General features: G+C 36.9%; 1 protein-coding gene across 13 annotated transcripts in view; it reads left to right on the top strand.

The window, feature by feature from the left end:
• PTPRD (protein tyrosine phosphatase receptor type D) overlaps window positions 1-13,176 on the top strand; it is a 502,533-nt gene that overhangs the window by 358,366 nt on the left and 130,991 nt on the right. For all 13 annotated transcript variants that reach the window (XM_057313437.1, XM_057313436.1, XM_057313441.1 and 10 more), the window contains 2 exons: window positions 3,069-3,159; window positions 8,993-9,202. In XM_057313437.1, the coding sequence (XP_057169420.1) occupies window positions 3,069-3,159; window positions 8,993-9,202 (301 nt within the window). The remainder of the gene's footprint in view (window positions 1-3,068; window positions 3,160-8,992; window positions 9,203-13,176) is intronic.

The raw sequence follows: 13,176 nt of genomic DNA, 5'->3' as shown, positions 1-13,176 counted from the left end.
GAAGAAGAGAGTTTCTGAAGAGGTTCATAGATGACAAAAATCAGTGAGAGAAGAGCATAATAATATAATAATAATATAGTAGCTGAAATATATGAGCTTTAAGAAAAGAGACAGTTGTTTTTGGCTTGCTTTTTGTTTTTAGCTCAAGGAAGTGGGGGGGAGGAAAAAATACCTGGAAGAAGCAACAGTGAGCCGTGAGGGAAACCCTAGGCCCTCCATCTGAGGTGCCTGGGTGGCGGAGGGGCATGAATAAACAGCCACCACATGAGAAGCCTGTGAGGGAAGCAGGATTGTCAGGGGAAAACTAGGTTTCAGGAAAGGCAAAGAGATGGGTGTTTACAAAGCCATCTTCCTTATAATACGGAGTTCCAAATTCCCTATGCTACATTTCTTTCAATGAGTGAGAGCTGCTTTGAAGCAGCTCCACGTTGACTGCTCTAGATGAATGCTTTGGACGTCAGGAGACAGACAATGCCATGCATATCCAGCCACACTGTTAATTACTTGCTATGGCAAAGGCTGTTCAATTCTTATCCCAGCCACAAGTTAAATGAACAGTTGGGGAGTACTGCAGAAGAAAAGAATGGATTCCTTCTTCATGTATAAGAATAGTAACTCAAGTATGAAAGCAGAAGAAAAATTAATAGAATTCATCATCTTAATCTTGATTTCCAAGATTCTGTAAGAGGACAATGGGAGCTCTCTGATAATGTTTCGTATCATTACTTTAGGCAAAGAGAAGCAGTCCTGACTTAGTGCAATTGGTAGTGAAACGCAAGAGGTTTCCTGATGAGTGTGTTTATCAAGTACATCTGCAGTGTTATTTTGTACGCTCAGTTGCAGCCCCTGCCATTCTTCTCCAGGCTCATTTAACATGATGGACTTGTTTGGCAAATCCTTCAGGTGGTAGGAGGATAAGAAGAAGAGGAAGCTTATTCTGGATCATAAAGTACAAGATACTGGCCCAACTCTTCCTTCTCACCCTCCTTGATCATCATGATTATTGGTAGGAAAGAAAATGATTGGCTCAGTGATGTGATTCTGGGAGTCTGTTGATTAGTTGCTCAGAGCACCATGGAGAGAGGGTTCTAGTACAGTTGTCTGGTTTGACCTGAATTCTTGATTAGGGAGAAAAAAATGTCTGACAAGTTCCTGAACTTGCATCTCAGGGAATGTCACCGAGTCCTATTTGAATAACGTAATTCAGGTGCATTTCTCCCACGATGATGACCAGTACTAGCAAGAGCGGCTTGCGACGGTATGGTGCTACCCGCCGCACACTGCGCTCTCATTCTTCAGAGTATATGACTGAGATTAAGGGATGTTAAATATCAGCCCAAGATCACACAGCAAATTAGCGATAGAGCTTCAGGTGTGGGCCAGATGTATCTCCAGATGCCACGTTCTTCACCAAAACACTCTAAAATAGCACCGTTCAAAATCATGAAAGCCACATGCAAAATTTTAAATTTTCTAACACTACAACAAAAAATGCAAAGAAATGGGTAAAGTTAATTTTAATAGCATATTTTATTTTACCTAATATATCCAGAATAATATCATTTAACATATGGTCACTATTAAAAATTTATTGCTGAGATATCTTAACATTTATTTTTCATACTAAGTCTTGAAAATCCAATGTTTTAACACTGCCAACACATTTCAGTTCAGACTAGCCACATGTCTGGCTAGTGGCTAACATATTGGATGGTGCAGCTCTAGACTTTGTTTATGGAAACAGAGTTCTTTATCACAGGGTTTTACTGAGCTTCTTGCAGGTTTTATTTTGATGTAAGTAGAAAGAGGCCTTCCTGTGTGTGCTGTTGGTCTCTGTGATATAATGCGATGCAAGGTTGGTAGTGGCTCTCCTGCGGTCTCTTTTCCCTGTGTGGCATCCTTCTCTTTTAAAAGTGTGCATGTGTGTGTGTGTGTTCATTTTCACAAGTCTCCACAAAATAATAGAGTTTTTAAAGTACTTTATGATACAGAGTAAATGAAACAAAAAAAGAGCCAGACTGTTGCCAAGGTTAAGATATATATAGGTTTGTATCCCCTCACTATGTGTTTTGACTTGGGTCATAATTTAATCTCTCTGGATTTATCTTTTTGTCTGTTACCTGTCCTTATACAGTTTTTTAGAGGGCAAAATGAGATTTTACATGTAATATAATACCTGGGAGGTAGGAAGTGATTGATGTGTTAGCTATTACACACCTATATTTAAAGTTCTTATATAGTTACTACCAAAGATCGAACAGAGTCATGAACCATGAATACAAAACCAGGGTATACATTTTGTGGAAATTGCAAAACAATTTTTCAAATAGCCCATATCTACTTGTGAACAGGTGCCTTTATAGTTACTTAAATTTTGGTTGGCTATTCTTAATGTGAGTACTCAGTTACTTTTGCCCTTCTTATACATTTATTTTTTGAGACCTATTTTGAAGACCCACAGATAGTGATTGTCTCCAAATTTCTGCAGTATTTATCTTAGGGTTTACAATTTGATGGGTAGAAAACAATTACATCATTATGTAACTGTTGTGAAATTGTGGGCAATTTTTATGCTTTAATTTCTTATCCAAATGAAAAGCATTTTAGGGATGTATAAACGAAATCATTGTCGTCATCATCCAGACATTTTTATGAGCTAAGAGTTATTTTTATTATATATTTTCTTTTTAAAAAATCCCCTTATAAATCGATGTCATAGAAAATCCTTAGCTCAACAGCCTGTGATGCTGGGTTTCAGTATACTAAACTTGTATGTGCCCAGCACCAGGGTCCTAACAAACTGTTTCTGCTCTGTTTACAATACCTAATAAAGAGCAGTCAACCATGGTGGTATTACTATACAAGATCATTGAAGTCACACATAAATGTTTACCCATGTTGTTTTTAAAATTGAATAAACAGGTGGTTATTTCTCATTGATGGACAAGTCACTCCATTTCCATAATTTGCCTTCATTCTCAATCACTGGTCTGTGGAAGATTTAAGGACATATCTGTTTTCTTTTCCCTTTGATCTAACCTTATTTTTGTCTGTCCATTCTTGTGCAGAGGTTACTACATAATAATTGTGCCTTTGAAGAAATCTCGTGGGAAATTTGTCAAGCCATGGGAGAGTCCAGATGAAATGGAATTAGATGAGGTAACTATGTGTTTTTTGGCTGTGTCTTTCATTAGTTATTTAATTTATTAAACATACTCTTCCTCTGTATGGGAGGAAGTCTAATCCAGGTGCTGACTTCTATATGGCTGGCTGGTCCGCTGGTTGGATGATTCAGTGCTATGGGCCTGATAACCACTAGGGATCCCAACAAAGAACTTTTTGCTTTAATTAAAAGACATTTAGCTGCAGGAAAGCTTACAACCAGTCTAATCTTTGTTGGCTTTAATATTTTGCTCCTTGCCCCTTGTAAAACATGATGCAAGGTGTGGAAGGCAAAGTGAATTGTCAGCAAAGACTTCATCATCATTGTTATGAACTCCAAGGTCTGCTTCATTAGTGTAGTGGTAGCTGAAGCTGTTACAAATGCTAAATTGCAATTTGCACCAGAGTTCAATATCCGACCTACTATGCGTTCTTGACCAGTTTCTCACAAAATCACACTGATTAGCACGTTTGCCTTATTCTATATTTTGTAGGATTTCAGAATCAAGAATGCATTTAACTCACGGACAAAAAAAAAAAAAAAAAAACCAAACACATCCCCAAATTTTGAGCCAAGAAAGAAATATAGAAAAAAAAAAAAAAAAAAACAGAACAAACACTAAATAGTATGATTTTAATTTCTGAAATCTTACAACAATAATAGATAATTAATACTCTTTTTGCAAAAAGAGCATTTGTTTTTGTTTTTTTGGGGTTTTTTTTTGTTTTTTTTTTTTTTGTTGTTTTTGGAAGTTAATACATAGTATGAAGAATAAGACCTAAATATTATATACTCTATTTAGGTGGGAAAACTGTGATCAGAAATGTTAAGCCATATCCCCAAAGGGCCAAGCAAGTTAATGCTGTGGTTCAGTCAAATACAGGAAAGACTTTGCTATTTTAACATGATGCTGGTTTGAATCACTTCAGAAAGCAAATTAAAAGTTCCCACTTGGGGGGGCACCTGGGTGGCTCAGTCATTAAGCGTCTGCCTTCAGCTCAGGGCGTGATCCCAGCATCGTGGGATCGAGCCCCACATCAGGCTTCTCCGTTGGGAGCCTGCTTCTTCCTCTCTGACTCCCCCTGCTTGTGTTCCCTCTCTCTCTGGCTGTCTCTCTGTCAAATAAATAAATAAAATTTTAAATAAATAAATAAATAAATAAATAAATAAAAGCCCCCACTTGGGGACATATGAGATTTTAATTTGTTGAGTTTATTTACAACATAGGCCACACCTTTATCCCAACCTGTTGTTTCCAGGTATTTTCTCTACCTTAAATTAGTGCAAACAGAGCAAGAGAAAGCAGAAATTCTTTAGCTGCATTACAGGAAAGAGATGTTTATTTCATACATGTCTGCACTAAGGAGACTGTGATCTGACAGATAAGGGCTGTTAGGTTCTTTCGGCAGACGTATATCCTCTCTAGACATATGGTTCATCTTCACCCACTTCATTTATCTGAGTTAAACTTGATCAAGTTCAGAAAGGGAGATGAGTTCAAGGTTAGGATTATGCTTTTATGTCACTCTTTAAGGATTAGATAAGCATTGGAGGGGTTTAAAATGAGATATCATTTCAGTAATGTCAAGTAATTTATGTTATAATTTTTTTCTGTTAATAAAGAAGGAAAAAAATCATTTTTCTATGTTAGAGGAATAGCAATCTTCCATCTGAATATGCAAAATGTCAGCTGGTCTTTTGTAAACATTTTTTTAAAGATTTTATCTGTTTATTTGAGAGAGAGAGAGAGAGAATGAGTGTGTTTGTGTGTGTGTGAGAGAGAGAAGGAGCAGGAGGAAGGGGAGAGAGAAAGGCAGACTCCCCGCTGAGCAGGGAGCATGACATGGGGCTTGATCCTGGGACTCCGGGATCATGACCTGAGCTGAAGGCAGCACTTAACTGACTGAACCACCCAGGTGACCCCCCCTTTTTAAATTTAAATTCAATTAGCCAAAATATAGTACATCATTAGTTTTTGATATAATGTTCAATGATTCGTTAGTTGAGTATATCCCCCAGTGCTCATCATATCACGTTCCCTCTTTACAGGTGCCCCTTTTGTAAACATTTTGAAGCAAGGCATGCTTTTACTTGCAACTGACTAATCAGTTAATCTTGAGATCGTTATTATTATTACTTATTATTTTAATCAGCTGTCAAATAAATTACTGAATTCCATTGGAATTGGTTTTAAAATGAAAAGGTAACTTGTAGAATCTATGAATCTTTCCTCCTGTTAAAAGCAAGAAACAAAAAGCAAAAAACAAGTTATCAAAGAATTAAGATTCAATCCAAAAATGATGTCAAATATTTTAAAATAATAACCTTTTCCTAGAAGTAGAACCATTTGCTAGCAATAGGAAGCGGATTCTCTTTTATAGCCAGGTTTTAACCTCCAAAATGCACAGCAATGCTAATGGATTAAAGTAGAGAGCTATATGACATTGAACTTTCCTACAATTAAATTCTATGGGTCTGTGCTGCTGATTCCCATAACAAAGGGTCATTTTAATCATCCCACAAGTTGTGGTGCATTAATCTGTATAATAGTTGGATAAAGAACATTTATTAATTCAAAATTTTGGGGTCAGGATGGGTTGTTTCCCACTTTTCTTACTGATATAATTGAGACCACATTGTAGAATTAATGGTGGAAGAAATAAGATATGCATTGACTGGAAAATGAAAATTATTTCTGATAAAAAACTAAAGCCCTTGATATATCTTCTGGAATTACCTCCAATACATTTTGTAACTCTTGTGTAGGGGAACAAATGAAACTAGGCTATGGCCTCACTTTATGCTTACTCATCCAGTTCCTGATCCCTACAGACATTTTTCCCCCCATCATGGATAATAAAAGCATGGTTGTAATTTTATCTATGGCTTGGTACTGCCAGCTTTGACAAAGCACAGTTCCTCTCTTAAATGTATTTGACCAAGTGATTTTTTAGAAAGTCCTGTAATTCAAATTGTTGAAACTGTATCATCGAATATAATAGTGGCCTAAGGGGATTTCCACATGTATGCCTCACATCTAGGCCCATAAAAAATGGAAACAGGCTTCCTAAACAAAGTCACTCTCAATATTATCTTCTGAGCTCATTTATCCTTTGTCTGCAGATAATCTCCCCATAATAAATTCATGCACTGTAACTTCTGTTGTCAAGGTCAGACTGGGCAGAGCAGACGTTGATAGTCAAACTGAATTTTGGACAGAATGACTCATAAAATATTAGTTATATTTAATTCAGGGCAGATCTTATAATATATCGTAAGCTTTTCATTGCATTTACTTCAAAGGCTTGCTGCTAAATAATGTGGTCAATTGTAGCTGTAACTTCAACATACTGGGTAACTTTGGTGTCATCTGAGCACACTTGACCAATTTAAAGTATAACACAGGAAACATCCTGCAGAGATTAGAGGGACCGACAGGAGCAGAGTTGATATTCCAGGTTTGACCTTAATGAATGGCTGCATTGCATCTAAGGAGCACCAAAAAACCCAAATATTTTATTATAAGGTACTTCTCCAAGTCTTCTAAAGAAACCCTAGTAAAAGGTACTCTTGGGGATGACAGTGATAGGGATGAATTATGACAGTTGCATACATGTGAAATATGGATAAAATCAAGGTAGGGTTTGATCAGTGAAGTGGAAGAGAGGACACAGTCACATAAGCAACTGATGGTAAATGTTTCTGATTAACCAACTTCAAAAAGCTGTTCAGCTCGTCTGCAGTACATTTGTCCTTAAAGTAATGGCTCATTGTTTACTACATATCAATAATAACCTTCGTAATGACTTTTCCAGTATACTATTAAATATTTGGCATCAGAATTTTTTGAAATAACATGTTAAAAGAATCCAGGAAAAGGAAATCTAAGTACACATTCAGCTGCATTAATGAGAACAGATGCACAAAAATTGCATATGGCTAAGTATAGACTGAGTTAAAACAATCTAGATTATCAATTTAGCTTAAATGTTGCATTTGTGTTTCTTGATATTGTGCAACCATTAAGCAAACAAAAATATAGTTTAAAAAATCTCTTACATGTAATTTCATTTTATTTTGCCAGTGGAGCTGATTACATATATTTGCCACTTTCTGCTATACCTTAGTGTCCTCATTTATAAAATGGGATATAATAATAACCTACCTTATAAGGTTTACTACAAGGAGTAAATGAACTAATACATATTTAGGCTTCTGAGAACAGTGCTTGGCACCAGCTAAGTGCTTAATAAATCTTAGCTACCGTTGTGATAACATTATTATAAGTTAACCTAAACTTGACAACAGGATTGAAAGATAGTGCTAAGTCTCTGGTCTTGTTTTATTCCCTCTTCACTGGTGTGTAATTGATCAGCCTACCTGAATGTATCATCAGATAGTCCAAGTTTGCTAAACAAGTGATGTCCAGTCTACTGTGGTTCTCATAAAAGCTTCTAGTTCATGTAATTTTCATTGTATCAATAAGCTCAAAGTTAAAGAAAATATTAGAACATTATAAATTAAATTCAAAACAACGTGGGCACGGATTATCTTTATAACCCAAGGAGCATTTACATGTTTGATTTACATTTGACCAGCTGAGCACATTTACAGCCCCGTGTAGTAAGCCATCAGGTTCCCAGCAGAAGGATTTGACTCATGCTCTATGTAGAGTCTGCAGCCGTTATCACAGAGGCCTGGCCTTAGGAGCTAAGAAAATACCACTACTTTGGTTTTTGAGCTATCATTTCCACTTACATAACAAGAGTAGCCAATAATTTCGCCAGAATGTTTCGATTAGTACCTTAAGCTTATTTATTGAGCTGAAGACAAGTTTCATTCCAAAAAAAAGGCATCACAGACTGCTGTAAACTTTTTCCCAGGTCACACCCTATGAAATACCAATATATTTAAGGGGAGAAGACAAAGCTAACTTCAACATCACTTTGAAATCGTTTGTGATAAAATATCATTAATGTGACTTTCTAATGAAAATGGTGAGGGGAAAACAGGAATATTGAAACATAAGTTCTACCTTTTTCTTTTAGAGATACATGAAGGATTTTTGTGTACATGTGTATGTTTGTTTTCTTCAGGGTAATATTAAAGTTAGTGTTTATCTACCCTGCCTGTTTCACCTGGGAAGATAATTCAACCTCTCCCAGGAACTATCAGCTCCACAAAAGCTGATGTCACGATAAATGTGACGAATAACCGAAAGGTTATTTAAGAAGCCAAAAAACCAAATCAAGCCGCAAATTGCTAAATGAGTGACAATGTCTATTTAATGTAAGTTTAATTAGAACTTGGTCATTCGATTCTATTTCTGCTGATTTGAGGGAATTTGTATCATATAAATGATCTCATTATTAAAACCATCTAAAGTGGTACTACCCTCTCCAGAAGTTGATCATAATTGATGGCTTTATCTGAGGTTACTATTTGTTTAATAAATAACAATAATAAAACCTGCGTGACAGGCTTTTGTGAATCAAGCTGACTTTTTTACTTAGGTTTATAATGCACTCTGCCCTTTGAGAAGATTTCATTAGGATAGACAATGGTGTGAGCTACCAGTGAAGGAGGGGTCTGTTTGTCCTGTGGTGATAGCCCGGGCCTTGCGAGAGCAGTCTAGCACCTTACTTTAACAGCAAGACAAGCATTTGAAAGACAGAACTGAGATTTAGTGATGCTGACATGGTGCATGAAATGTGGACAAATTGTATTTGAGTTGTTCCCAGTCCTGAATTAATTTCTCCCATGAAACCGTCATTAAGTTGGGTTATTGTTGTTTACATTTCTTTTTCTGTTTCCCACTTTTTCCTTAAGCTGCTTAAAGAGATATCTAGGAAACGCAGAAGCCTCCGATATGGGAGAGAAGTTGAATTAAAGCCATATATTGCCGCTCACTTTGACGTCCTTCCCACTGAGTTCACCCTGGGGGATGAAAAACATTATGGTGGATTTACAAACAAGCAACTCCAGAGTGGTCAAGAATATGTCTTCTTTGTGTTAGCAGTGATGGAACATGCGGAGTCTGTAAGTTAACTGTGCCGGCATCTCTTTCCTTCGGTATTCTTACACATTTTCACCAGAGTATGGCTATTTGGAGGATAGGTAGCTATATCCATCCTAATTATTTCTCACGAGCTGTCATTAACTTAAGTGGAGCAACAGGCTGCCTAATTTTAAACACTGTTGAGTAACCTGCTTGAGATTTCATTAAAAACAAGGCTGTGTCTCTAATGACGCAGACTTTTTGGCTTATGAAGTGCCGAATTGATAGGACATGGTTCTTGAAATCATCAATGTGACACGTATGGAAAGGAGAGTGATACACATCACTGCTCAAAATCTCCTTCGTCATCCTTTAAAAATGTTCTCAGAGACCTTTGTTTGATTAGTTTAGTTCCTAAACTATCAAGGTCTGCGATTAAACATAGTATATTTCCAGGTATTTAAAAATACTGATTGAGGGTGATTGTGTTTTCTTCTTCTAAACTGCCAGTGAGCCCACAATCTCTACCCAATTCACAGGGAAGGTCTGTCTAGGAAAAAGGCAAGCACAGCCAGCTCCTTTAATTATAGCAATTTACCAATGACTTTATCAGTGAAAAGCTAAGAATGTTAGAAAATAATTCAATAAAACAGAGAATTCCTAAGGTACTCTAAATAATGAGTTGTCTTCTTTTATGTAATTCATCTTGCTCTTATGTCGTTTTATGCTTCAGTTGCCGTGAATGTTAAAAAAAGGAGAGCAAGGAGGAGAAATTGTAGCTGTAAAGGGGGGGTGGGTTTTGAAGTGGCAGTTCACATTAACATTTAATATACATTCTCTAACTGTATCTTTCTAATAGGGACCTAAAACTGACAGGCGTGGCAGCTCAGTTGAGCCAGTCACTTCCCCTATAGAGGAAGCCTGAGATGTATCAAAGATTTCTTCACCTCAGGTGTTAGCACATACAGTGGGGCTTCTCTTCAAATGACTAAAGGAATTCCCTCGTGGAAAATCAAAACACAAAGGCAGCCTTTCTGCCTGGTTTACCTTTGTGCACAGGATGTCATTTGAAAACAAAGTGACGGGCTCCCTGGAATTTTAATGCACGGATATGCTTTCTCTTTTTAGTTGAAGGTTTTAAGGCAGAACATCAAGGGAATAGAATGTTAGAAATCATCTTTTTCTTTCTTGTTTTTAATGACTTTTAGATATGTGAAGTAATTTTCTTTACATAGCTCTAAGATGTTTCAGAAACCACATTCAGACCATTGAGGTAGATCAGAGAATTCAGCAAAGTAGAGAAGCCTCAGCAGACCATGCAGGCTGATGGCAACACTGTCAGAGACTCTACTCTGGTTTGAATTCTCCCAGACGTTTCCAGTGTTTAAATGCATTACCAGTGATGAAGAGTCTCCCCGTCCGTTAGTATGTCATTTCACTGGTTCATTAATTATGTGATTAGGACTTTTTCTCAATAAATTATCTGAATCACCCCTTTTCTCCATCATCTTTCTCAACAATGCTCTTTATGTGTTGTATGTTTTCAGGCCAGTATCTACTTTATAGAAAAGACTTGTGTCCAAACTAATACAGTGGTGGCAGTGATACCATCATTTTGCAAGCCTCCAATTTTTATAAATAATTACAACACCTAACCACTCCCAGGGTAGGCTGATAATTTTCATAGAGAAAATACCCCCCCCCCCAAGAAGTGAGATCTCCCTAGTCCATTATTGCCTCATCTTAAGAGTGTCAGAGTACTGGTTTAGAATGACCAAAGACTATTACCCCTACACATTGAACAAGTTTTAATTTTCATGAGGCTAGTATCATTTTACAGTTTTGTTTTGTTTTCTTTTCATTTTCACATATCTCTCTTTCCTGATTTGGGTTGGAAATCTGTGTGCTTTGGGAAAATCTCTACCTAGATTTGTATCTTGGCTGACCAAGATTATTATCTCAAAGGCCCCTGGTAAAGAATTTCAAATCACAGACTTTTGTTTACTTTTGTCTGCCAAACAGTTTGAGTGTGACCTACAAGATGGAAAGGGGAAAGTACAAACCAAAACAAACAATTATATAAAGAATCATGTTTCTTGGATATTTAGCGTCTTTGCCAAGTCCTTACACTGTACATATCTTTTTTTTTTTTTTTTAGCTGCTTCTGAGAAGGTTGGAAATGTACTGAATTTTTATCTTTTGACACATTAGAAAATCTGGAAATGTAGTCAGTCTCTTTCCTAAGTACAGTGGGGAAAGTGGGAAAGAAGAATAGAATACAAACATTTAGTGGGGCGTATGCCCTCCAGAGTGACCACTAAGCTTTCTGCACTTAAATTCAGAATATATGCCCTAAATTAATTCTTTAAATGCAGATGAAAAAATTAGATATATTTCCTAATCATGGAGAAATGAGAATATTCTCTCATGTCTTGATAAGATCAGCCATTTGAAAAAATGGACATTTTCTTTTATTTGACAGAGCTTTGTTGGGAACTCATCGAGTGCAAAGCTCTGTGCTAGCTGCTTTAAGTGTACAGGCACAAACGGTGTGTGAATCCCTACCTTCCTGGAGTTTACAGTTTCGTTAAAGAGAGTAAGGTATATGCACAGATAAAATAGGAAAATAGAGTTTAATGGATACCATTAAAAAAGTAATAAAGGACTACCTGAAATTTTAAAAAATTGTTTTTACCTGTATTTTGAGAAATGACTGATTATTTCCAGTTAAGGAGTGGTAGCTTCACTGGAGGCAGTATTTAAGTGGGGCCTTGGAGATCAGTGAGATTACAGGAGCTAAATGTTGTGGAACTTGTGAGAGGGTTAAAGAGAAAGAGCAGAGCATTTAGGGAACAGTAGCAAGAAGCTCACTATGATGGAAAATGTAGTATGTGATACAGAAGCTTAAAATGAAATCTTGGAGGCCCTTAAGATCCATGCTAGGAAGGTTAGTGTTTATTTAGAAATCACCAGAGAGCCTCCTGAAGATTTTACAGCTACAGTTTAGGATAATAACTCTAGCAGCAGTAGAGACTGTTAGAGGAAGAAAGAAATTCTTGGTATGGTTTGGGTGGGCATGAATGAGGTCCTGAAGAAAAGTGGTACCCACGAGACTGGAAAGAGGGTAGATTGGCCTTAGGGTCATTGGCAAAATAACATCAGTAGTTTTTTATTCCTAGGTATTGAGAAATGAGAAAAATTAGCAAGTTGGAAGGAGGATATATCTAGCAAGCAGAGAAATAGCACATGCAATTCTTAATTTGCAGGTATAGATGTAGGAATCTCTAACAATAATTGGAAATGAAGGTCTGGGACTTAGCAGAGTTTCTGAGTTTAGAAACATTAATCAGGAAGCAATCTGCATAGAAGTTAGTAGTTAAAAGTAAGGATGACCTTGCCAGAGAAGGGAGAAAATGACTAGCAGAAAATAAAACTTAAGAATCCTGGCACAGGATGGATTCAGAGGTGGTCATGATCAGTGGGCAAGATTAGAATGGGACCAGTTCAGTACAGAAGTACGAGAACCAGTGGAGGAATTTTAAATAAGGCTCAGTCAACTATGGCAAATCTGGAAAAGATGTCTGGAAGGGACTGAATAATGACAATTTGATTTAGCAAATGAGAAAACAGAATCAGTGGTAGTGTTGGAGTGAGAAGAGATAAGAAGCTAGTGGGAGGAGCGGTGGGGCAGCCCATGGATGTGGATTGGTCTCTATTGGAAAAGGTAAAGTTCAGACCTTACATGGGGGGGGCAGACAGTACTGGGCTAAGAGAGCCTGAAATGAGACAGAGCAATATAGGATGTTATAAAAACAGAATTCATAGTAGTCAGTCCATCCCTTCACCAAGTAACTATGTATTTTTTCCCAACTTCATTTAGGGAAACTTAACCAATATAATTATATATTTAAAGTGTACAACATGATGATTTAATGTACAATATACATTGTGGAATGGTTACCAAGATCAAGATAATTAGCATATCCATCTGCTCACATAGTTAGCTCTTTGCGTG

The sequence above is a fragment of the Ursus arctos genome, unplaced genomic scaffold, assembly GCF_023065955.2.
Source record: "Ursus arctos isolate Adak ecotype North America unplaced genomic scaffold, UrsArc2.0 scaffold_18, whole genome shotgun sequence".
Classification (NCBI taxonomy): domain Eukaryota; kingdom Metazoa; phylum Chordata; class Mammalia; order Carnivora; family Ursidae; genus Ursus; species Ursus arctos.
Note: the sequence above shows the minus strand (reverse complement) of the source record. Positions and strands in the feature narration are given on the sequence as shown.